The following is a 27,302-nucleotide window of genomic DNA, read 5'->3' on the forward strand; positions in this document are numbered from 1 at the left end:
GATATTTTGTAGAAATAAAATTTAAAACAAAATAAGCTAAAAACAAAAATTATATTTTTAATCTAATCTGTGTTTGTCTGTCTGATAAAAGCTTGTAAAATTTACTCTTAATTATTTATAATTATTTCACTCAAAATTTACACTTAATTTTTAATCAGATTACAAATTCTAAAAATAATAATTTTAGATAGGTAACTCAAAATATTTCTATTTGAACAAATTAAATTTATAATTAATTTGGATAGCTTACATTACCACATTATTATACTTATCCAAATACTATCTTAATTCTATTGCAAGATGATATTAGCAACAAAAAATAAAACCATACTAAATAATTATACTTTTAGATTCTAGACAAAATGTAATAAAGATACGAAACATAAACTAATTATTTAGAATTTATATCGCTTAGCGAAATTAGATGATAATTCAAATTTCAATTTTTTATAAAAAGTATACTTGATTCATAGTATAAATTGCTGTGTTTTCTAGTACCTCAATCATACTTTTAGCTTAAATTTTAAAAACATAAAACTTTTAAACTTGCAAATAAATTATTTTATTAGTTTAAAAGTTAAAAATAGTGAAGGAGAAATATAAATTTTTGAATCTGATGTTGTGAGCAGCGCATTTTGTTAGAACTGTAAAAGTAATCTAGTAAATTTTATAATTTATTGATGTCTTACATTAATATTAAACAAAGAAAAGAAATAAATAGTTAATAAAAGAATTATCTGTGTATTTAATAATTTGATGATTTCTGCTAAAATAATAACATTCATTTATGATAATAAATTAATAATTCTATTTTGGGATAAGAATTATCATAAATTTATGGTATAAATAAAGGAAATTTAAGGTTATATATAATATAAATTAAATAAAAAATTTAAAAAAGATAAACTTTTAAAATAAGATGAAAATTACTATTGCTTTTATTCTTTCAGTCGCAACTCTCTTTGCTACTGTTTATTGTTAACAAGAAAACTTTGCTTAAAAGGAAGACGATATTTGCTCAAGACAAGGATTCTACTCATGTAGACTTAGTCTTGGCTGCTATTATGATGGTGCCACAGCTTCTTGCAGAAAGATATAATAAAAGGAATAAACTGAAAAGCTTTCATAAGAATATGATCATTGCAAAAATCTTGGTTCATATGCTTGTTCATCTTCTAGAGGATGTACTCCTGACGGAAATGGTGGATGCAGAAAGATTTCTACCTAAAATTCAAATGGTGCCTTGAAAACTAAATCAACTCCTAACCCTGAAAATGGAATCAACAAAGATGACGACCATTGCTCTAGAATAGGATTCTACGCATGTAGTTCTGATAGAGGATGTATGATTAACCCTTATACTGGTTAATGCTAAAAACTTTCTGACTAAGTAAAACAATCTAATCAAACTAGTGAAAAATAACACACTATAGAATAATCTGTTTCTGATGACATTTGCACCAGAAGAGGTTTTTATGCTTGCAGTTCCGATGTAGGATGTTGGATTGACCCTTACACTGGTCATTGTGCTAAAATTCCTCAATAAGTAAAGACTTTGTAAGATTCCTACGATCATTGTTAAAACCTTGGTTTTTATGCTTGCTCTTCTTCTAGAGGTTGCACTCTTGATGGTAATGGCAGATGCAAGAAAATTTAACCTTGAAAATTTGAATAAACGAATAAATACAATTATATATAAAATTATAAATTATTGATGTGTTTTTATTTTTTGTTATTATTAGAAATTAAATATAAAATTTATAATATTTCAAACAAAACTCAATTAATAATCTTACATATAAAAATAATACATATGTATACCTTTTTATTAAAAAGCAATAATCGTCGAAATCCAAAACAAGTAAAACTATTCTGAATCTACGAAACTATAATATTCAAGCATGTAGTTGCATTTTCAACTAGCGAAAGTTTATAGTTTAAAGTTATTTTATCAAGCAATACTAAAATCTATAAATCCTTCAATCATTTAATTTAAAATCAGATAATAAAAAATGGGTTCTTACTGTTTAAAAATAATTGTTGTCTCTTATGTTTTAATTTAAATTTTAAACAAAAAATAAAAATATTTTTAAAAGTTAAATTTGTATTTATTTATTTAACATCATAATGTTACTATAAATGCTACTTTAAGTATTTAATATTACCAAAATAAAATGAATGGTTTATTTGTTATACTAGAAAATAATTATTTCACAGCATCAATATAATATAATTTATTTCATCTTCGACTAATTCTTGATTTTTATTTAACATCTGCTATTATTTAATATCTATTTAAATAAAAGTTGATCCACAGTTTTTTATTTGAATTTAAGATTTTATGAAAAATTTAAAATTCCTTATAAAATAAGTAAAAATAAACACTTAATAAGAGCCATTAAATATAGATTTTTGAAAAAATTAATTCAGTACCAAATGATGTTCTCAATATTATATTTTGATGTATCTTAAAAAAGTATAGTAAAAGTTAATTTAATTAAAAATTCTAAAAAATATAAATATAAAAATCCTTATCACTTTTAAATAAATAAATAATTAGATTTCATTTTTTATTTGCTTTAGGCAGTTTTTTCTTCTTTTAAGAATTTTAAGAAGAAGGCTTTTTATTAATTTCCTTTGAAGATTGTTATTCCTTTTATTAATGAGAATCAAACAAATTAGAATTACTGATATTATTACTTATGGCATATTTATCATATTTATCAGATGCAGCAGTTAATTGTGACTGTTTTTTGTTGCTATATTTAGATTATTTTTTCCTTTATATTCTTATGATGTTCGTTATCTCATTATTTTTCATTTCAAAATTACCAAACATGCCATTTTAGCTACCTTATTTAATTGGAACTTAAGGGCTTGATAAATCATTCCGTGAAGAAATTTAATTGAGCCTATTAGAATTTTAATTAACGCTCATATTATCATTTTAGTAAATGCTTTTAGTGCAGTTGGTTTATTGCATAGAAACCAAATCTTAATTGCTATATACTTTAGATTAAGCAACTATATCTATCCTATTAGTTTCTATATCTTAGAAATCTTGTACTTTTTCTTACAAAAGCTAAATACTATTAGGCTAATTGTTAATTGATATTTCTTAGAAATTTAATATTTTTTTAGATATTATATTCTACAGTTTTTATTAATCTATTACACTCATACTTTTAATTTAATCTTATTAAGATGATTAAGAATATTATTTTATTTTTTCCATATCTATTAAAATGTCATTAGGAACTACTTTGTTTCTTTTGCTTTTAAACTCTTTAATTTTAGCTCTGATTTTTGTGAAATACATAAGTAACGCTGTACACGACTCATGAACAAATGACATAAAATCAGCTAAAATTATAATAAGAAGATTTGCAATAATGAACCAACATAAATTTATTCTACTATCCTCAGTACTCTTTTCATAGCTCTTAAATAATATAGTAATTAGCATCGTTGAAGAAAAGAAAAATAATGTCTAAATCATATGTTTATAATTATCAAGTTTAGATTTGTAAGGTTTAAATTTTACAGTTATAACTAACTGTATTAAGCTCCATACCATAAAAAGCACTATCTGTGTTAGTGGATAATTGTATAAAACTGTAACTACTAGTATCAAAAAAACTTTTCTCAGATACAAGAATATATTATAATATTGAAAATTTAAATTTTCAGTTAGTATTTCTGTGAAATAATTATGTTTCCCTATCTTGATCTAATAACAAATATAATAAGGGAAAACTATAAATACTATGGAAAAAAAAGTGAATAAGTAGCTTAATCCTTCTAAAAAGTAATCAGCCTATTTAATTGACTGAATTTGAAGAAATACAGCTATACACAGCTCTATGTATAATCCCCAAAGGATATCCAAATAAAATTTAGCATTAAAAAGCTTAGTTCTAGCTGTTTTTATTAATTTTCTTAATCTTTGAATTGGCAAAAATCTTGAAAATAAATTCATCAAAAGGTCTACAAGTATTATCAAAATCAAAAGAGATAAGTTATCACCTTTTTTATATTAAAATAAGTAAGTAAATGTATTTTAATATTATTAAAAATTTTACCAAAATTAGCTAAATAAAACCCTTATCTGTCTTCCTCACTAAATTTTTTTGGAGAGTCGTTATGAATCTCATCAAAATGTTCCATTTTATCAAAAAAATTTGTAAAAGGAATATTAAATTCTCGAATGGCATCATAGAATAGTAAAAGATTTAATGGCAATCTATTTAAATTAATAATAATATATATTTGAAATTTATCAAATCTCTTTAAATTATTTAAACTTAATAAATATTATTTTACTCTATATTAATGAATATCATAGCATATATTAATTGGCATATATCCAAAAGTGAAGCTAAAAATTGGAAATTTCCGCTTATGAAAAGAGGAAGTATTGAAGATACTGCGATTTTTGAACCTGTTTCAGTGATTGAAGTGATCACTTATGTGGCTATTTTGTCATTTCCTTTTAAATTAGCTTTTAGCTGTACTTCTTAGCAGTTTGAGTAGCTTTTTAGATTAGGAATATTACAATTGCTTAAGTCTATACTAACATTACAATCTTATTCAATACCTACATTAGGATTTATATTAATGTCTATTTAAGTACTACTGATAATTTAAAACTATATATCAAATTAAGAAAGAGGATGTTGAATAGTCCAAGCCTCATCTGATAGCCTATCAATCGTAATTTAAATACAATCTTAAATAATTATCCCACTTTCTAAACTATCTTCGAAATTAATTTTTAGCTGATTACTGCTACTTGAAATAAGTTAGAAATAGTTTAATTTCATTTATTAGCATGAATTTTGATGGATTTCTTAATAACCTTAAATACATTAGCATTAACCATTTTAAAACACTCTATTATATTATTAGTTGCAGGGCAGACATTCACCAGTCTTATTATTAAAATCTGTAAAGTATTATTCAATGCAAATACACTCATTATGTACTAATCTTCTATTTGCAATTTGATTACACTATTTACTAGCATGACATTCTGCTATTTAGTCATTACATTAAACACATTATTTATCTTTTTCATAAAATCCTTTCATGCAAACACATATTTATTTGTAGCTTTCTCTATTTTAAGTTTAATCGCATAATATGCATGTATCTTTATTTTTACATTAAAGACATCCAGTGGGACATTGCTGGCATAACTGTGTTTAGTTATCTATGTAATATCTGTCTTAACAAATACATTAATTGTTTATTAATATTTTTTATTAAGTTGGATCACATAGCTAGCATATTCCTTCATTTGTTAGGCTAAAATATTAACTTTTACAATCACAAGTATATGTAGCTGGGTTAAAAACTCTGTTTAACCCATCTTCGCATTTAGTACATTTTTTTTAATTATCTTAGCAAGTTTGACAGTTTGCAGAACATGGTTGACAGTTGTTATTAAGATCAGCGTAATACCCATCTTTGCATTAACAGACTTCATTTATCAATATGAAGTTTTTTGTTTCATCACAGAGAATGCACTATTACATAGAATTTTCAAAATATCCTGATTGGCAAACACACTTATTATTAACTAATTACCTATTAAGATTCGGTAAACATTTTGTACACTAAGAGTTTAAACAATCTTGGCAATAAATTGGACATGCTTCACATTTTCCATTTTGTAATGAATAACCTAATTTACAAACACATTTTGTATCTTGTATTATCACATTCTAGTTCGAATCACAATTATAACAATGATCTTAATTTTCACATTGTGTACAACCAAATGGACATTTAATACAGCTATCATTACTCATATAGTATCCATCTATGCATATACAATTTCCAAGCATTAGCATTTTATTTTCATTAGGATCACATAATTAGCATTTTTCTTGGTTTGGGAGGCTAAAATATTATGCTATACAAAGACATTATTTTATTGATGAGCTAAATATTCTGTTAATACCATCTTTACATGAGGTACACTAATTAGCTTAATTTTAGCATGTTTTGCAACTAATATCACATTATTAGCAGTTACCATCCGCATCCATATAATATCCATCTTTACATTAACATTAATTATTAATAAAAATTAAATTCTTAGTTTAATCACATAACCCCACACACTCGAGTTGATCATTTTCTTAATATCCTTATAAGCAAACGCATTTTGTACCAGAGAGTTATCTGAAGCTTTATTATGAGCAAGATGTACAGTTTTCAGCTGTATCTGCGCAGGTAGCACATAATTTTGAGCATTATTAACATTAAGAAAAAGTAGGACTGTTAAAATACTGAGGAATGCATTAGCACAAATCGGACTAAATTGAGCGAAATAAATCTTTAGTGCATAGTTAACATAAATTTTAGTTATCTTATTAGCATATTGCACAATTAGGACTTGAACATTGTCTCCATGCAAGTTTATTTGTTAACTAATATTCTTTAATTTAAAAAAAAATAATTATCAACTCTTTATGTTCATGAAAATATTTACCTGCAAATTAAACATTTTGTTAATCCAAATATGCGAGAAATACTGATTAATCTCCCTAATTAAAAATATTAAATTAAGTTAAAAACTTATATTATAAAAAATGTTTACTTCAAAGACAGTAAAGTTAATTATTTATAAAGTACTATCACTTAAATTAAAGTTTACATATTTTTTTGAATCAGCAAAGTAAGCTTATTAAAAAAAATATTTTATTTCCATCAACTTTTTAAATGAATACCTTGTATTTTATTTTGATTAGCTGCTAAAAAAACTTAAGCGAATGAATCGAAATAAGTAAAACTTGAATAATCAATAACAGAAATTCCAGTAATCACAGTTTTGTTTGGTTTTATTGTAGTAAAAATAATATTTTTATTTGAATCTATCAATATCATTTGCATATTTTCGAAAGGCTATTTATTTTATATTTAATTAAATAATTAGATAATTTAATATTTAAAAATTTATAAATTTACCTCTAATTATAATACTTGTTTTATTGTAAAATTTTAAGGAAGTGAAATTTCTTCTTAAACACTAATATTTCCTTATTGAGTATCAATTTGGATATAATAGACTAAGTTAAAAAAATAAATATTTTTTATTCCATTATCTCATAAATTAAAAATTCATCTTACGTATTAAGTTCTTTCCACACCCAACTGCCATTACTGTTGGTGACTTTCATAATTTTTAATTAAGAATTATTAAGAAAATATTTTTTTTATTTTAAATTTTAATTACAAAAAATACTCCTTACGCCAACGAACCCTTACATGTAATCGTCTGTAAGGAGTTAGGATAGCCAACTATATAATTTCAGAAAATAAATATTATCTTTATCTTAAAGTTAAAATATTACATTTTAATTAGCCATTATCTATGGTAATTGATATCTAATTAATTTATAAATAGATATTAATATTAATAATTTATTTTTATTTAATTACCATTTCATTATTTAATTTTTAAAGCCACACAATAGAGTTTTGAGCTTTTATATTTAATTTATCAAGATCTAAAATATTTTAGGTTACTAAAAAGCGGTTTTCTCCATAGCTAATAACTTTAAATAAATAAATAAATTTTTATCATCAAATTGAAAAAATAATTTTACTTTGTGCTATTCTCTTTGTAGAATTAATTAGCTAGCTTCCCTTTTGTTAATAAAAATAACTATAATTCTACTTTTATAAATTGTAATTTTACATTAAAATAAAGTAATAAAAGGCATTTAATTTATGAATAAGATGTTTCTCCCCCATTATTCAATGATTTAGTAGAATCAATTACTGATAAATAAAATAATATTTGATAAAGGTATTATTTCAAATTTTTATTTGTTACCATAGATATTCATACTTGATTCTAAACTAGAAGAACCACAAATAGCTTTCATATTAGTATTTAAATAAGAAATGCTTGATGATTATTTAAATTAAGTTTATGTAAGAATTTCTTTTGTAGTCTATTATAATGATATTTCTATTATAAATAGAAAGGCAATCTAAAATATTATGCAATGATTATATCGAATCATTTTTCAGATTAAAATTAGAATAAGTAATTTAATTTTTTTTTTTTTATTTTTCTCCTACTTTCCAAATAATATTAAAATAAGATTAGTTTTATTTTCTAAATATTATTCGTTCAAAATGGTTAAAAATAATCAAATTTAATAAATACTGAAGCAGTTTATAGAATAATTAGATAAATAGAAATGAATTTTAGAAAAAGAAACCAAACTAATATTTTTTGTAAATTAATATTTAAAATTAATTCAGTAATAATTTGAGAAGGGTTTATTTGGTTGATTTTACACTGTTCTAGCCACTTAAAATTTTTTTCTTCATTTATTTTAAAAATCTTTGTAGTAAGCATGTTATAAAATGCATTTGGAATATCAATTGTTATTAGATTTTGTATAAAATTCATTTTTATTACTTAAAAATGAAAGTATATCTCTAAAAATTCATAATTTTTGTAAAATTTACAAATATTGTATAAATTTCTAAATAAAATTTATATTATAATGAATAAAAGAGCAAATATGTGTCAATTTTATTTAATTTTTTATTATCAAAATTATATTTAAATAGTTTAGTGTTGAAAAAATATTTTTATTGTTGTAAATTAAAATAATGAGATCATATATTTTTGTAAAAATTTATTGAAATATTCCAAAAAAAATTATCAAAAGATTTAATTATTAATTTTATTCATATTAGATATCTCTAACAATGTTGGTTATATCAACATTAATACTGTTAATAAATTATTTATTCATTAAAAATAAGAAATATATTTTGTTAATCTTAATAATCTTAAATATCCACCTCTTTAAAAGAGAATTTACAATCGGAGCATTTTTAGATCAGTAGGTAGAAAAAATGGCATTCTACCTTTAACCTGTTTTTATCAATAAAAATAAATTAAAAAGTTTTAATATATTGTAAAAAATATATTTTCTAAAAGGAACTTTTCTACTTTTCAACTTTTCTAACTTTTCAACAAATTGCCTACAAAAAAACCTATATAGCCCCAGAAATAAATTTTATAATTTATTGATGTCTTACATTAATATTAAACTAAGAAAAGAAATAAATAGTTAATAAAAGAATTATCTGTGTATTTAATAATTTGATGATTTCTGCTTAAATAATAACATTCATTTATGATAATAAATTAATAATTCTATTTTGGGATAAGAACTATCATAAATTAATGGTATAAATAAAGGATATTTTAGGAAATATATAATATAAATTAAATAAAAATTTAAAAAAGATAAACTTTTAAAATAAGATGAAAATTACTATTGCTCTTATTATTTCAGTAGCAACTCTCTTTGCTACTGTTTATTGTTAACAAGAAAACTTTGCTTAAAAGGAAGACGATATTTGCTCTAGACAAGGATTCTACTCATGTAGACTTAGTCTTGGCTGCTATTATATGGTGCCACAGCTTCTTGCAGAAAGATATAATAAAAGGAATAAACTGAAAAGCTTTCATAAGAATATGATCATTGCAAAAATCTTGGTTCATATGCTTGTTCACCTTCTAGAGGATGCACTCCTGACGGAAATGGTGGATGCAGAAAGATTTCTACCTAAAATTCAAATGGTGCCTTGAAAACTAAATCAACTCCTAATCCTGAAAATGGAATCAACAAAGATGACGGCCATTGCTCTAGAATAGGATTCTACGCATGTAGTTCTGATAGAGGATGTATGATTAATCCTTACACTGGTTAATGCTAAAAACTTTCAGACTAAGTAAAATAATCTAATCAAACTAGTGAAAACTAACACACTATAGAATAATCTGCTTCTGATGATATTTGCACCAGAAGAGGTTTTTATGCTTGCAGTTCAGATGTAGGATGTTGGATTGACCCTTACACTGGTCATTGTGCTAAAATTCCTCAATAAGTAAAGACTTTGTAAGATTCTTACGATCATTGTTAAAACCTTGGTTTTTATGCTTGCTCTTCTTCTAGAGGTTGCACTCTTGATGGTAATGGTAGATGCAAGAAAATTTAACCTTGAAAATTTGGATAAGCGAATAAATACAATAATATATAAAATTATAAATTATTGATGTGTTTTTATTTTTTGTTATAATTAGAAATTAAATATAAAATTTATAATATTTCAAAAAACTCAATTAATAATCTTAAATATAAAAATAATACATATGTATACCTTTTTATTAAAAAGTAATAATAGTCCAAATCCAAAACAAGTAAAACTATTCTGAATCTACGAAACTATAATATTCAAACATGTAGTTGTATTATCAATTAGCGAACCTATTATTTAACAAGTTTATATTATAAAATTATCAAACAATACTGAAATCCTTCAATCATTTAATTTAAAATCAGATATTAAAAAATTAATTCCTTACTGCTTTAAAAATTGTTGTCTTTTATTTTTAATTTAAATTTTAACAAAAAATAAAAATATTTTTAAAAATTATAAAATGAATGGTTTATTTGTTATACTAGAATATAATTATTTCACATCATCAATATTATATATATAGTTTATTTCACCTTCTACTAATTTTTTATTTTTATTTAACATCTGCTCTTAATTTATATCTATTTAAATAAAAGTTGATACATAGTTTTTTATATGAATTTAAGATTTTATGAAAAATTTAAAATAACTTATTAAATAAGTATAAATAAACACTTAATAATTAATAAGAACAATTAAAAATAGCTTAAAAAAAATAAATAATATAATTTATTTAATTTTAAATTTTAAAAAATTAATTCAGTACCAAATGATGTTCTCAATATTATATTTTGATGTATCTTAAAAAAGTAAAGTTAAAGTTAATTTAATTAAAAATACTAAAAAATATAAATATAAAAACCCTTATCACTTATAAATAAATAAATAATTAGATTTCATTTTTTATTTGATTTAGGCAGTTTTTTCTTCTTTTAAGAATTTTAAGAAGAAGGTTTTTTATTAATTTCCTTTGAAGATTGTTATTCATTTTATTTATGAGAATCAAACAAATTAGAATTACTGATATTATTACTTATGGCCTATTTATCATATTTATCAGATGCAGCAGTTAATTGTGACTGTTTTCTGTTGCTATATTTAGATTATTTTTTCCTTTATATTCTTATGATGTTAGTGCTCTCATTATTTTTCATTTCAAAATTACCAAACATGCCATTTTAGCTACCTTATTTAATTAGAACTTAGGGGCTTGATAAATCATTCCAAGAAGAAATTTAATTGAGCCTATTAGAATTTTAATTAACACTCATATTATCATTTTAATAAATGCTTTTATTGCAGTTAATTTACTGAATAGAAACCAATTCTTAATTACTATATACTTTAGATTAAGCAACTATATCTATTCTATTAGTTTCTATATCTAAGAAATCTTGTTCTTTTTCTTACAAAAGCTAAATACTTTTAGGCTAATTGCTAATTGATATTTCTTAGAAATTTAATATTTTTTTAGATATTATATTTTACAGTTTTTATTAATCTACTACACTGATACTTTTAATTTAATCTTATTAAGATGATTAAGAATATTATTTTATTTTGTCCATATCTATTAAAATGTCGTTAGGAACTACTTTGTTGCTTTTGCTTTTAAACTCTTTAATTTTAGCTCTTATTTTAGTGAAATACATAAGTAACGCTGTACACGACTCATGAACAAAGGATAGAAAATCAGCTAAAATTATTATAATAAGATTTGCAATAATGAACCAACATAGATTTATTCTACTCTCCTCATTACTCTATTCATAGCTCTTAAATAATATAGTAATTAGCATCGTTGAAGAAAAGAAAAATAATGTTTAAATCATATGTTTATAATTATCAAGTTTAGATTTGTAAGGTTTAAATTTTACAGTTATAACTAACTGTATTAAGTTCCATACCATAAAAAACACTATCTGTATTAGTGGATAATCGTATAAAACTGTAACTACTAGTATCAAAAAAAATTTTCTAAGATATAACAATATATTATAATATTGAAAATTTAAATTTTCTGTTAGTATTTCTGTGAAATAATTTTGTTTCCCTATCTTGATTTAGTAACAAATATAATAAGGGAAAACTATGAATACTATCGAAACAAAAGTGAATAAGTAGCTTAATCCTTCTAAAAAGTAATCAGCATATTCAATTGACTGAAGCTGAAGAAATACAGCTATACACAGCTCTATATATAATCCCCAAAGGATATCCAAATAAAGTTTAGCATTAAAAAGATTAGTTCTAGCTGTTTTTATTAATTTTCTTAATTTTTGAATTGGCAAAAATCTTGAAAATAAATTCATCAAAAGGTCTACAAGTATTATTAAAATCAAAAGAGATAAGTTATCACCTTTTTGTTTTAAAATAAGTAAGTAAATGTGTTTTAATATTATTAATAAATTTTACCAAAATTAGCTAAATAAAACCCTTATCTGTCTTCTTCACTGAATTTTTTTGGAGATTCGTTATGAATCTCATCAAAATGTTCCATTTTATCAAAAAAGTTTGTAAAAGGAATATTAAATTCTTGAATGGCATCATAGAATAGTTTAAGATTTAATGGCAATCTATAATATTAATAATAATTAATATTTGAAATTTATCAAATCTCTTTAAATTATTTCAACTTAATAAAGATTTTAAATTATAAATATTATTTTACTCTATATTAATGAATATCATAGCATAAATTAACTGGCATATATCCAAAAGTGAAGCTAAAAATTGGAAATTTCCGCTTATGAAAAGAGGAAGTATTGAAGATACTGCGATTTTTGAACCTGTTTCTGTGATTGAAGTGATCACTTATGTGGCTGTTTAGTCATTTCCTTTTAATTTAGCTTTTAGCTGTACTTCTTAGCAGTTCGAGTAGCTTTTTAGATTAGGAATATTGCAATTGCTTAAGTCTATACTAACATTACAATCTTATTCAATACCCACATTAGGATTTATATTAATGTCTATTTAAGCACTACTGATAATTTAAAACTATACATCAAATTAAGAAAGAGGATGTTCAATAGTCCAAGTCTCATCTGATAGCCTATCAATGGTAATTTAAATACAATCTTAAATGATTATTCCACTTTCTAAACTATCTTCGAAATTAATTTTTAGCTCATTACAGCTACTTGAAATAAGTTAGAAATAGCTTAATTTCATTTATTAGCATGAATTTTGATGGACTTCTTAATAACCTTAAATACATTAGCATTAACCATTTTAAAACACTCTATTATATAATTAGTTGCAGGGCAGGCATGTACCAGTCTTATTATTAAAATCTGTAAAGTATTATTCAATGCAAATACACTCATTATTTACTAATCTTCTATTTGCAATTTGATTACACAATTTACTAGCTTGGCACTCTGCTATTTAGTCATTACATTAAACACATTATTTATCTTTTTCATAAAATCCTTTCATGCAAACACATGTTTATTTGTAGCTTTCTCTATTTTATCTTTAATCGCATAATATGCATGTATCTTTATTTTTACATTAAAGACATCCAAGGGGACACTGCTGGCATAACTGTGTTTAGTCATCTATGTAATATCCGTCTTAACAAATGCATTAATTGTTTATTAATATTTTTTATTAAGTTGGATCGCATAGCTAGCATATTCCTTCATTTGTTAGGCTAAAATATTAACTTTTACAATCACAAGTATATGTAGCTGGGTTTAAAACTCTGTTTAATCCATCTTTGCATTTAGTACATTTATTTTAATTATCTTAGCAAGTTTGACAGCTTGCAGAACATGGTTGGCAGTTATTATTAGGATCAGCATAATACCCGTCTTTGCATTAACAGACTCCATTTATCAATATGAAGTTTTTTGTTTGATCACAGAGAATGCATTATTATAGAGAATTTTCAAAATATCCTGATAGGCAAGCACACTTATTATTAACTAATTACCTATTAAGATTAGGTAAACATTTTGTACATTAAGAGTTTAAACAATCTTGGCAATAAATTGGACATACTTCACATTTTCCATTTTGTAATGAATAGCCTAATTTACAAACACATTTTGTATCTTGTTTTATAACATTCATGTTCGAATCACAATTATAACAATTATCATTATTTTCACATTGTGTACAACCAAACGGACATTTAACACAGCTTTCATTATTCATATAGTATCCATCTATGCATATACAATTACCAAGCATAAGCATTTTATTTTATTTAGGATCGCATAATTAGCATATTTCTTGGTTTGGAAGGCTAAAATATTATGCTACGCAAAGACATTATTTTATTGGTGGACTAAATATTCTATTAATACCATCTTTACATGAGGTACACTAATTAGCTTAATTTTGGCATGTTTTGCAACTAATATCACATTATTAGCAGTTACCATCCGCATCCATATAATATCCATCTTTACATTAGCATTAATTATTAATAAAAATAAAATTCTTAGTTTAATCACAAAACACACACTCGAGTTGATCATTTTCGTAATATCCCTATAAGCAAACGCATTTTGTACCAGAGAGTTATCTGAAGCTTTATTTTGAGCAAGATGTACAGTTTTCAGCTGTATCTGCGCAGGTAGCACATTATTTTGAGCATTATTAACATTAAGCAATACTAGGATTGTTAAAATACTGAGGAATACATTAGCACTAATCTGACTAAATAGAGCGAAATAAATCTTTAGTGCATAGTTAACATAAATTTTAGTTATTTTATTAGCATATTGCACAATTAGGACTTGAACATTGTCTCCATGCAATTTTATTTGTTAACTAATATTCTTTAATTTAAAAAAAATAATTATCAACTCTTCATGTTCATGAAAATATTTACCTGCAAATTAAACATTTTGTTTATACAAATATGTGAGAAATACTGATTAATTTCCCTAATTAAAAATATTAAATTAAGTGAAAAACTTATATTATAAATAATATTTTAATCAAATTAAATTTGTGTAGCTATATATTTTGTGTTTTAAAAATAAATAAATATTATAAAAAATGTTTACTTCAAAGACAGTTAAGTTAACTATTTATAAAGTACTATCACTTAAATTAAAGTCTTCTGCCATGTTTGAATCACTAAAGTAAGCTTATTAAAAACAATATTTTATTTCCATCAACTTTTAAAATGAATACCTCGTATTTAATTTTGATAAGCTGCTAAAAAAACTTAAGCGAATGAATCGAAGTAGGTATAACTTGAATAATCATAAGCATATCTTTTAGTAGTCACAGTTTTGTCTGAGTTTATTGTAGCAAAATAAATTTTATTATTTGAATCTATCAATATCATTTGCATATTTTCAAAAGGCTATTTATTTTACATTTAATTAAATAATTTAATATTTAAAAATTTATAAATTTACCTATAATTATGATACTTATTTTATTGCAAAACTTTAAGGAACTGAAATTTATTGTTAAAGACTGAAATTTCCTTATTGAGTATCAATTTGGATATAATAGACTAAGTTAAAAAAATAAATATTTTTTATTTCATTATCTCATAAATTAAAAATTCATCTTACGCATTAAGTTCTATCCACACCCGACTGCCATTACTGTTGGTGACTTTCAGAATTTTTAATAAAGAATTATTAAGAAATTATTTTTTTTATTTTAAATTTTAATTACAAAAAATACTCCGTAAGCTAATAAAACCTTACATTTAATCGTCTGTAAGGAGTTAGGATAGCCAACTATATAATTTCAGAAAATAAATATTATCTTTATCTTAAAGTTAAAATATTACATTTTAATTAGCCATTATCTATGGTAATTGATATCTAATTAATTTATAAATAGATATTAACATTAATAATTTATTTTTATTTAATTACCATTTCATTATTTAATTTTTAAAGCCACACAATAGAGTTTTGAGCATTTATATTTAATCTATCAAGATCTAAAATGTTTTAGGTAACTAAAAAGTGGTTTTCTCCATAGCTAATCACTAAAAACAAATAAATTTTAATCATCAAATTGAAAAAATAATTTTACTTTGTGCTATTCTCTTTGTAGAATTAATTAGTTAGCTTCCCTTTTGTTAAAAAAAATAACTCTAATTCTACTTCTTTAAATTGTAATTTTACATTAAAATAAAGCAATATGAAGCATTTAATTTATGAATAAGATGTTTCTCCCCCATTATTCAATGGTTTAGTAGAATCAATTACTGATAAATAAAATAATATTTGATAAAGGTATTATTACAAATTTATTTTTGTTACCATAGATGTTCATACTTGATTCTAAACTAGAAGAACCACAAATAGCTTTCATATTAGCATTTAAATAAGAAATACTTGATGATTATTAAAATTTAGTATATGTAAGAATTGCTTTTGTAGACTATTATTATGATATTTCTATTATAAATAGAAAGGCAATCTAAAATATTATGCAATGATTATATCGAATCATTTTTCAGATTAAAATTAGAATGAGTAATTTAATTTTCTTTTTATTTATTTTTCTCCTACTTTCCAAATAATATTAAAATAAGATTAGCTTTATTTTCTAAATATTATTCGTTCAAAATAGTTAAAAAAATCAAATTTAATAAATTCTGAAGCAGCTTATAGAGTAATTAGATAGATAGAAATGAATTTTAGAATAAGAAACTAAACAAATATTTTTTGTAAATGTATATTTAAAATTAATTCAGTAAATAATTAGAGAAGGGCTTATTTGGTTGATTTTACACTGTTCTAGCCACTTAAAAATTTTTTCTTCATTTATTTTTAAAATCTTTGAAGTAAGCCTGCTATAAAATGCCATTAGAATACCAATTGTTATTAGATATTATATAAAATTCATTTTTACTACTTAAAAATGAAAGTATATCTCTAAAAATTAATAATTTTGTAACATTTACTAATATTGTTCAATTTTTTTAAATAATAATAAAACAAAAGGGCAAATATGTGCCAATTTAATTATTTTTTTATTAATAAGATAGAAATTTATTTTAAAATAGTATAACATACAGACAAAAAACTATATCTTATTACAGAATTACATTTAAATATTTTATTAGTGAAAAAATATTTTTATTTAACTCCATTAAAAATAATTTTATCAGATATTTTGTTAAAATTTATTGAAATATTCAAAAAAAACTATCAAAAGATTTAATTAATTTAATTTTTTTTCCATCTCTAATTTATTTATATCTGCTTAATACTGTAAATCAATTATTTCCATCCTTTCCTTTATTATTTTAATTATTAAATATTTTATAATTGTAATTTTTTATAAATTTCGAATTAATTTAAACAATTAATTTTTTTAAATGAATATATTTAAGTATTATAAAAAAAATAAATTACAAAGTTATTTAGAATAATGTTAAATTATAATAAAATTAAAATTTTCAGATAATTTTTAAATAAAATTAAATAAATATCTTATTCACTATTTATTTTTTGAATTATAAAATTTATATTTTCAAAAATTTTTTATCATACAAGTAAGGTTTAGTACCTAATTAATAAATAACAAAAATATTTAATCATCTTAATAATCATAAATATCCACTTTTTAAAGAGTTCAAGATAATAATTTTAGTTTTTAAAATTAAAAATATTATTTATTGTAAATAAATTCAAAAATTAATAATAGGTATTTTTTTAATTTTTTTAAATTTAAATCAGAAAAAATTAAAAATAATTTAATAATTTTATTTAAAATTAATATTAATAAAATAATTAGCTTTTTTATACTAAAGAATTTTTATCATTCCATAAAAATTTAATTTGTTATTAGAATATAAGAAATAGATACTCTTAGTTATTTAGAAAAACCTAAAAGATAAATAAATAAAATCTCTTTATTTAATTGATCATAGGTGTATAGTTTTTTAGGAAATGTCAAATAAAAAAGAAGAATTGTAAACAGTTACAATTTTGTATGAAAATTAATATCATTAACTTACTTTAAGCGATGTAATTAGATTGTTTGCTTCATATATATTTTAAAAATTTTTAAAATAGCTTAGCATTTTAGACGATTATCCATAGGATTTTTAGGATTTAAATAATATTAATAATAGTCTCAATTAAGATATTGAATGTAAATATCCAAAGTTTGAAGTTGTAAAATGTTAAGATCATTATGAATTAAGATAGAATCCTTAATAAAATTTGAATATTAGTAATCTGAAAAATCAAAATATCATCCATTTTAGCTTTTAATTTAAATAAATTGAAAAAAATGAATTAAAAACTATTATGATATATTATGTAGTTTTATGTTATGGACAAGGTTTTTTATAGAAAAAAACAATAGATAAACTAAAAGGATACATAGAAAAAATTCAAATTCAAGAAAAAAATAAAAAATAGATTTTATTATACTTTTGGTAGCATGTTCTTCAATTTTAATTTTAAGAAGATATGGTCTAATATCTTAATAAGATTCCATAAAAAATAAAAAAATATGGTTGCTTATATATGGCTGATATAATTATCTCAAATGATTAGTTGCAAAAAAGTTAAATAATTTATTAAATTTTTAAAAATCTTTCTTTGGATTTTACCGAATTAAAAGAAAAAACTTAGAATATAATAGCTGGTGAAATAACCCTTTAACCTATAATTAGTTAAGAAAATGAATCTTTATTAATCATATATATTAAAAATATAACGTAAAGTTTAACATAATTACCTCAAAAATCTGAAACATAGAAAGTTTCATATTAATTACATGATATTAATATTGGCTCAAAATTGTTTTAATACAATGAGGATTGGAAATTTTCGATACTTTCAAAAATTTTATTTGACTTTTAGTAATAGTATAATTAAGAAAGTAATAAAGGTATTATCAGACACTTCTTTAATAAAATTAGAAATAATTAAAATACAAAAAAAGATGAAAAGTAATTTATTGAAAACTATCAAAAATTAAAAGATGAAAAAGAATTAGATAAAAAAACTTCAGATTATTTATCATAAAGTATTTTTGATTACTTGGATTTAAAAGATATACCTACTTTTCAATATATAAATTATAATTAAGCAAAGTAATTAATAGAAGTTATTTAGCATAAATTTAATGAATTAAAAGTTAGAGTTAATCTAAGGCTTTTTAAAATCAGTGATCATCAAAATATAAGCAGGGAAAATAATCTGGATATAGTTTTATTTTATACAGAAAGAAAAATAGTTTTTTAAAAGTTTACAATTTATTGCAGTTAATCTCCTAATAAGTAATAATCGCCATTTAAAAAATTTATAATTTTATTCCTTTTTATTAGATAATAGTAATGTGAAAAATAATAAATGGAGGTTTCAACAATTTAGGAAGATGAGGAAGCAAAAGGTAAATAGGAAATTAAAATAATGAAAACAGCATAATAGTCTATTTAATAGCCTGATCTTTTAAAATATAAGTAAGATAATTAAACTTATAATACACCTTAAACTAATAAGACTAATAATTCTGTAAATTAAAATTAATTGTAAGAATGTGTTAGCGAATTTTAAAATGTGGATGAAAACGAAGGATATAATAAATTTGTTAATTAACCACACACACAATAGTTTAATCAAAGCAAAAATTTAGCTTTTAACACATAAAATAGTATGAACTCAAGCAATTTAACAAGTTTATAACATGATTAGCAATTAGGCACTAATTAATCTGAATCATAAAAAAAATAAAATTAAAGCTTTGCAAACTTTAGTTATTATACTCCTCCTTCTATAACACAATAATTTAATCAGAACACAAATATAGAAATTAACACATAAAATGGTATGAGCTTAAGCAATTTAAGAAGTTAATCTTTTTAACATAATTAACAATTAGGCATTAATTAATCTGAATTATAAAAAAATTAAAATTAAAGTTTTTCAAGCACAATTTAAATTACTCCTCTTTCTTAAACACAATAATTTAATCAGAACAAAAATATAGATCTTAACACATAAAATGGTATGAGCTCAAGCAATTTAAAAAGTTAATCTTTTTAACATAATTAGTAATTAGACACTAATTAATCTGAATTATAAAAAAATTAAAATTAAAATTTTGCAAGCACAATTTATAAAACTCCTCCGTCTAAAAATTAATAGAGTGATAGCTAAATCAGAACAAATTAAAAATAAAGTGGCTTGTAAGATAATAAAAAAGAAACAAGTTCTTTATCTTATTAAATGGATTAATAAATTGAAGATAAGCTTAAGTAATGTAAAGTAATTTAAATATGCTAAAGCTGTAACAAAAATGAAAGATAAATTTTTATAACAAAAGATATATTATGTAATACTTGTTTTTAACGTAAGGCAAGTAAATACTTATGAGTTGTATTTTATTTTTGAATATTTATCAGTATTATTCTTATAAATGTTAACAATATTTTTATATTAAATTAGATTTTAACGATAAAACATCAAAATTTTTTTAATTGAATTAAATTTTAAACTAAATTTATTAATAAAATACTTCGATTAATGATTAATTTATCAAATATTAGGTTAATCTAAACATTTTTGAGAGCAATTAACAAAATTAAAAGAAAATATATAGCATTTATTTCTATTATTGATTGATTGGTAACCATATCATGAAATATTATTAAATTTAAAATTATTATTGATAACTTGTTAATGATATGAAATTAATAAGATAACATATTCTTTAAAGATTGTATAGCCAATAAGATTTTTTTTGAAAATTTGTAAAAATAGTTAACAAATTTTTATTCAATAATAATAATACTTTAAAAAATTACTTAATAATTTTATATTAAAGTGTTCAAGTTAGCCCAACATTTTTTACATTATTTCAAAGCAATAAGATTCACAGAATGAGCTGTTTAACTGAAGATTAAAAAAGGGATTAAATGAATCAGATTATTGCAGAGAGAGCATATTAAGCAATTAAAGAAATAACTCCACAAGTACATTTTTAAATAATAACTTAATGCTAATTAAATTATAGGAGTGCACAAAGTTATTTATTTTAAATTAAATGTTAAAAAATAAGATGGAATAGGATATTAGAAATGAAATTAGAATGAGATATGAATAAGAGTTGCTAGAATATAAAATTGCCATGGAAGAAAAAATAAAGCAAAACTGTTAAAAGGAGATTGAAGAAAGAGTTGAGTTAATGCACAAATAGACTATTGAAGAGTTTAAAAGAAGGAAAAAGAATATAGAAATGAAAGAAAGAGAGTTGCAAAATCATAAATAAAAATTATAAATGCTATTTGAACCTGAAATACAAGCAAGAGAAGAATAGAACTTTAAAGTTGAAAAAGAAAGAATAATGACAGAGTTATTATAGAATATAGACAAGAATCAATTGGTAAATGAAGTTGAAACAGAATTAAAAAAGGATATCATTAAAGAGCTGAATGTTGAAAAAGAAAGTGAGCTTAAAAGAAAAGAAACAATAATGAGATTAAACTATAAAAAAAAGTATGAAAATGAGAGAGCTCATTTAGAAGAATAGATGAAATATAATTATGATAATGAGTTATAAAAGGAACTTGAAAGTATTTAGCTTTAACGATAAATGATTTAGTCTTAAACTCAAGACAAGCATAATAGAATTCAAAATCTTTAAAATGAAAAAAAATAATAATAATTAATGATATAAAAATCAAAGGAAAAATTTTAGCAAATGATCCTTGATTTAGAGAAGGAGTTACTTGATTTAAATAAATTTAGGGAATAAGTTTAGTAAGAGTACGCTGCTTAAGCTCCTTCATCTACATTTAGAAGAGGTAATTCTAGTAGGCACACTTCTCCCTAGCAAACAAGTAAAATTGTCATGTCTGTGAATTAACCTCCTTTAACTTCTACTTCATCTTAGCAGTAACAAATAGCTTCAAGTTTCCCAAATTAAACATCTCCCTCTGTAAAGAAATTTTATTCCACTCACAATCATTAAATAATTTAATATATTTAGATGCCAGCAACAAGCACCAAAAAAAGATAAAGCATACAATTTTAATAAGACCATGAGCATTAAAACCCATCTTCAAGAAAGGCCTCTCCGAATAATAGACTATAAAACGGATATACAACCTCTTAATCAAGTATAAATTAAATTAAGTCTAAAGAAGAAGTAAGCTCATAACAAGCTTAGAATTATTTAAGTGAATAATAAAATACTGTCGTAGAAGACTATCAATTTGCATAAGTAACTAAATATAAATATTTATTTTATTTAGATACTTAATAAAAAAGAATCAATTTATAACAATTATCTATCATATAGCCTCATTAAAAATTGGATACTTTTAATCCTTCTGAGACTTAATTACATACAGAAGGAGATTTAAGAGACAGATATAAAATAAGTCAAGATTCTATTCTAAATACAGAACCTAATGGTAAATTTAATAATAGGAAAGGAGTTTTTAGTTAAAATCAATATTAGAATAATAGAAAGCTAAAGATATTAAGGAAAGAGTTACTAACCTGTTAGGAGAAATACAATAAAACTATAACACAGACCTAAAAGAAGATATTTAAAATTTTATTATGCAAGCAGAAAAAAATACATCAAGTAAAATAAAAGTTTTGAAAGCAAAAATTTTTAAATAGATTCCAAATTTATATTGAAAATAGTTCAAAAAAAATTTCAAAGCCTTCCAACATATGTCAATAATCAGAATTTTGAAAACCGAAAATCATTTGAGGAGTAACAACAACAATCAAATTAAGAAATATAACTAGTACAATAGAGTGAGACAATATAATATAAGCCATGTAATTATTTTATTTAAATAATGATTTCATAAATATTTATATTATTTATAAATACAATTTTATTTCAATTAGCTTTTCATTTGTTAAGAAAAGACTCCAGTGAAACTGAAAACTCTCAGAATTCACATAATCAATAGAGTTAAGAGTAAATACATAAAGAATAACCAACTATTAGCTAAGACACATTTAGAAATCTTAAACATTAGTATGACTAGATTAAAAAATTGAATGAATAGTAATAGCAATAAATATAAGGCTTACCTACATTTAAAACGGAGCCTAATTCGTTAAGGTGTAATACAGTGGGAAATAATTTAGATCACTACTATGGAAGCGATTAAAAATTTAATTAATATTAATATGAAACAGATTTCAATAAGAGAGGAAGTTAGCATAATTAAAATTATAAAGAATCTATGTCTGGCGAAGATGAATACAATTAAAATAATATACATATCAATAGGAATTAGTAAATGATCACTAATCCTTCTAATGGATGGTATACCTCTCAAGAAAATGAATACTAAACTGAAGAAGATTAACATGAGGATAGCATACTTAACTCAAGTTCTAGTACTGTTTAGCTTTAGAAGGAATTAAGAAATCCAGAAAGAGTGAGACCAAAAGAAATACAAACTGAAGAAGAAATGATTAACTATATTTTATAAGAAAAGTCCTTCCCAAATAAAAAGTAGTATTACCTTTTATGGAAAATTAGATCTAAAGATTCCGAAGAAGACAAAGCAATCAAAAATATAAAGCTAACTATAGATTGCATACTTGAAGAGGAAAAAGAGTATGAACCAATATATGAGTAGAAAGTTAAGTAATTTGAAAAAGAAATTGATTCAAATGTAAAAAGATTTTCAGAAGAATCATGGACAGAAGATGATTAATATTAAAAAGGAAGCTTAATAAAAGAAAAATTTGGCAAATTAAAGTATTTTTGGAAGCTTTGTGACACATCATTTAAAGAAAGGATATAAATTATATCAAAATTTACTTCTTTGTTGTAATTATTAGTTTTTATGAATTATATTTTAAGTAGAATTTATTTCTAAAACAATAAAAATTATAAATTAGCTGCATGATGAATAAGCTAGAAAAAGAAATAGAAGATTAGGTAGATATTATGGACATTGTACGAAATAATCCAATTATTGTAAAAATTGGCTAGCAGTTGAGAGAAAGACAAAAAATAAGAGAGAAAATGATTAATGAATTTTGTTTGATTAATTATAAGAATCACAAGGAGGATTTAAAAATGGTTTAAGAATAAATAAACATGCTAAATAATGAATATTAACAATCGGATAAAAAGGGTAAAAAAACAACACATGCTAGACTTTCAAGAAATAAAAACAATCCAAAGCAGCTTTTTTGGAGAAATATTAAAATTTCAGATGTAAATAATTTGTTAAAAATACTTATTAAGCTATTTAAAATAAATATTAGATATTAAAAATTGATAAGTGGGAAGAATTAAAATTGTAATAGTGCCTAATTAAATTAAAACTACAAGGATTCAAATGAACTTATTTATTTATTTATACATTAAATAAACTCTTTATATTATTAATTAATTTTTAAATTTCACTCATTTATGTAAATAATTATCTTTCATATTAATTAAATTTCTATTCAAAAACTATCAAAAAAATTTTAATTCATAAAAATTTTTTTTTTTAATGTTTAGACAGAACTTTATAATAGAATGTTAGATTAAATTAATTCTAAAATATGTTAAATTTTCCCTAAAACAAAAAATTTAATTGAATAAAAAATAACAAACAGTTGAGCAATTAATTAATCGAATTATAATAAAATAAAACATTTATTTTAATTAATTTATTTAATTTATTCTTTATGATCAATTTTTCACAGTTTTTTATAACTTCATGTTTTCTTAGCGAATTTCTTCTATGTCTTATTTGAGTTTATCAAAGCTTTGGTCATAATGCTTAGTAGCTAATAAAACAGTTTTTGCCTCAATAGAACGGGACTCAATCATTTTATTTCCAACTTCCCTCAAGTTATTGACAGTTTAGTCAAAGATAGTGCGATATTCTTGATAAATCTTAAAAATCTATTTACTTAAAGACTCATTTTTCTTAGCATCAGTATTGTATATTGCTTCTAATTCGTTCATGTGTCTTTCTAAAGTACCTTGGTAATACTAAATAGATTCTTCTACAGATTTAACATCTTGAATAATTTTTTAGATATCTCCTCTTTGTTTGTCATAGTTTTTCTTGATTTCCATAATTTTCTTAATATATTCTTAACGATTACCTCCTTATGGCATTCTCTTGTAATCTTCAACAAGCTATACTTTTTTTTCATAAGCCATTTAAAGGTCTTGTATAACTTGTTGCAATTCAGTATCGATTCTTTTTATTTTATCTTTTATAAGTTCTCTTTTCTCTTTTTTCTTGGTAAGCTGTTTTTTTATTTGAAAAATAATAAGAATAAAAAAGTTAACTGTAAATAAATTAAAATACTTCATCTTTAAGCTCTTCTAGCTTTTTAATATCAGTTTCTTAATATTCCTTCCATTCTATTTCTATTTACTGAATGTCTTGCTCTAGTTCTTTTATCTCTTTCTTTAGTTCAGAGCTTCCACCTTTGGTTTCTAATTCTTTAATAAGCATTTCCATATTTTCTATATCTTTCTTAGTTTGCTTGTTTTATTCCTTTAAAACTTCTGCTTCTTCTGTTTTTTATTAAATATTAGTTTCCATTTTTTCTCTTTCCTTTGCGTACTTCTACTTTTTACTTTAAAGATATTTAGTGTTTCCAAATTGATAATTAAAATAAAACAAAAATATTCTAATATTAAAAAAATTTTTTGTATTATTAATATAATTTCGATTTACTTTTATAATTCTTCATATTTTTAAGATAGAGTGCTTATTTCCTTTGAATTGTTTGTTTTGAGTTCATCAATATTTATACCAATATTTAAGTTAGATTTTCCTAAAGATAATCTAGAGTTATTTGCTGCACTGGTCATAGGTTTGGAGGCTTAAGTTGTGCTTGAATTGTTATTAGCACTGTTTAATAAAGAATTGCTGCTATTTAACAAAGCATTACTACTATTCAATGTTTCTGCATTACTTTTATTTAAAGACCTTTCGTTTTTCTCGTCATTTTGTGGATCAAGAACTGGGTTATGTACAGTTTATTCCTCTTAGAATTGCATTTCAAGGTTAAAAATTGTTTGCTTTTCTTCATTTAGTTGTTATTTGACTTCCTCTTCTGTTTATTGAGGTTACTCTGTAAATTATTCAGCAATACGATTAACTTTCTTTTTGGATGCTTTAGTCACTTCAGTGGCAACCTATTTTTTAATTTCTTCGATTTGTAATTAATGTCTCTATTCAGATATTTTTTAGACATCTGCATATACTTCCATTTCATCAATCTAAGCTTTCAAAGCCCTGTTCTCTATTATTTTTGCTAAGGAGGCATAGAGGTTTTGCTTCATTTTCCCATTTATTATGTCAATTATTAACTTGTTGCTCAAAGAATTGCTATCAAGAACTAATTCATTGTCATACATTCTAAACTAATTAAATTTATTATTTCCTAATGCAGGATGTATCCATTCTTCATTGACCCAATTTTTTAGAATTTCTTTACGACGCTACTCTTGCAAATATCTAATTTTATCTTCATAGCTGTCAAATGCCTAAGCTCCCCCACGCTAACTAATGTTTAATCTTGGATTATCACCTTCTTCATGCATAGAAATTTTTTGAAGAATTGCAACTACAATTTTTCTAAGATCATCCTTGGAAGGTGAAAGAAGAGAATTAATATCTATACGAAGATTGCAAAGGTTTTTCAATTCTTCAGATATTTGTGTTGATTAACGGAATTTTTGTTATCCTTTCATAGAATTAATGGTCACTTTTGATCCCATAAATTCTAAAAACTGAAAGCATATTGATCTAAGAATATCTCCATCAACATCAAACAAAGAAGTGATCTTCTTATTTCCTAAATTAAATCCAAATTGTTATAAACTTGCAAACAAAAGTTAATCTGTGTCCTCCATGTTTTTAAAATATTCAAATCTATTATTTTATTTTTAAGTTTATCCTATTTAACTCTTCTTAAATGATATACAATAAATCTTTTATTAATAATTTTTTGATTAACCTTTTTTAATGTAAATAAGATATTATCATAAATTAATCTTAATATTTAATGCATTTTTGAGAATTCCACATATATTTATTTTTTATATTATTATCAGAAAATTAATTTAATAATTAAGGATAAAAAGCAACAAATATTTCTAATTATTAAACTAATATTATCATAATTTATAAAAAAAAACATTTTTTTATTGGATATAAATATTCTTCACAAATAATTTAAGTTTCCTGAATACTTTTTTTCTTAATAACTTGGCTAATTAACATTATTATTATTTTCTTTTTTAATTTAATTATAAAATAAATTAATTTTTTGAATGAATGAATAAATAAATAGTATTCAAAATATAATATGATAAAAAATTATTTT

At 22.5% G+C, this 27,302-nt stretch overlaps 7 protein-coding genes across 7 annotated transcripts; 4 read left to right on the forward strand and 3 right to left on the reverse strand. All coding sequences in view use genetic code 6, as the record gives it.

Annotated features, from left to right (window-relative positions):
• Positions 1-865: 865 nt before the first annotated feature.
• TTHERM_00756280 (hypothetical protein) lies at positions 866-1,663 on the forward strand (the record flags this gene model as incomplete). The annotated part of the gene is made up of 1 exon (XM_001031743.2): positions 866-1,663. Exon 1 carries the CDS (start codon positions 920-922, stop codon positions 1,661-1,663), a length of 744 nt encoding a protein of 247 aa, XP_001031743.1. The 5' UTR covers positions 866-919.
• Positions 1,664-2,563: 900 nt separating this feature from the next.
• TTHERM_00756300 (bowman-birk serine protease inhibitor family protein) lies at positions 2,564-7,898 on the reverse strand (the record flags this gene model as incomplete). Its single annotated transcript, XM_001031745.3, has 13 exons — positions 2,564-4,026; positions 4,083-4,243; positions 4,324-6,445; positions 6,500-6,554; positions 6,608-6,690; positions 6,738-6,912; positions 6,976-7,076; positions 7,138-7,180; positions 7,253-7,308; positions 7,362-7,395; positions 7,450-7,558; positions 7,617-7,656; positions 7,847-7,898. 13 exons carry the CDS (start codon positions 7,896-7,898, stop codon positions 2,564-2,566), a joined length of 4,494 nt encoding a protein of 1,497 aa, XP_001031745.3.
• A 1,525-nt stretch (positions 7,899-9,423) lies between these two features.
• TTHERM_00756310 (hypothetical protein) lies at positions 9,424-10,047 on the forward strand (the record flags this gene model as incomplete). Its single annotated transcript, XM_001031746.1, has 1 exon — positions 9,424-10,047. One exon carries the CDS (start codon positions 9,424-9,426, stop codon positions 10,045-10,047), a length of 624 nt encoding a protein of 207 aa, XP_001031746.1.
• Positions 10,048-10,919: 872 nt separating this feature from the next.
• Positions 10,920-15,597, reverse strand: TTHERM_00756330 (bowman-birk serine protease inhibitor family protein; the record flags this gene model as incomplete). Its single annotated transcript, XM_001031748.2, has 8 exons — positions 10,920-12,382; positions 12,439-12,599; positions 12,695-14,813; positions 14,867-14,921; positions 15,045-15,127; positions 15,175-15,349; positions 15,405-15,505; positions 15,567-15,597. The coding sequence occupies 8 exons, from the start codon at positions 15,595-15,597 to the stop codon at positions 10,920-10,922; spliced, it is 4,188 nt and encodes a 1,395-aa protein (XP_001031748.2).
• Positions 15,598-17,870: 2,273 nt separating this feature from the next.
• Positions 17,871-20,348, forward strand: TTHERM_000756339 (hypothetical protein; the record flags this gene model as incomplete). The annotated part of the gene is made up of 2 exons (XM_012800303.1): positions 17,871-17,987; positions 18,036-20,348. Exons 1-2 carry the CDS (start codon positions 17,910-17,912, stop codon positions 20,346-20,348), a joined length of 2,391 nt encoding a protein of 796 aa, XP_012655757.1. The 5' UTR covers positions 17,871-17,909.
• A 380-nt stretch (positions 20,349-20,728) lies between these two features.
• Positions 20,729-24,567, forward strand: TTHERM_00756340 (hypothetical protein; the record flags this gene model as incomplete). Its single annotated transcript, XM_001031749.2, has 8 exons — positions 20,729-20,947; positions 21,034-21,912; positions 21,964-22,197; positions 22,276-22,390; positions 22,438-22,566; positions 22,629-22,769; positions 22,842-23,781; positions 23,853-24,567. The coding sequence occupies exons 1-8, from the start codon at positions 20,855-20,857 to the stop codon at positions 24,565-24,567; spliced, it is 3,246 nt and encodes a 1,081-aa protein (XP_001031749.2). The 5' UTR covers positions 20,729-20,854.
• Positions 24,568-24,639: 72 nt separating this feature from the next.
• Positions 24,640-27,004, reverse strand: TTHERM_00756350 (hypothetical protein; the record flags this gene model as incomplete). Its single annotated transcript, XM_001031750.2, has 4 exons — positions 24,640-25,209; positions 25,271-25,544; positions 25,646-26,848; positions 26,934-27,004. 4 exons carry the CDS (start codon positions 27,002-27,004, stop codon positions 24,640-24,642), a joined length of 2,118 nt encoding a protein of 705 aa, XP_001031750.2.
• Between the last annotated feature and the right edge of the window lie 298 nt (positions 27,005-27,302).

This window comes from Tetrahymena thermophila (assembly GCF_000189635.1).
Source record: "Tetrahymena thermophila SB210 genomic scaffold scf_8254367, whole genome shotgun sequence".
NCBI classification, from domain to species: Eukaryota; Ciliophora; class Oligohymenophorea; order Hymenostomatida; family Tetrahymenidae; genus Tetrahymena; species Tetrahymena thermophila.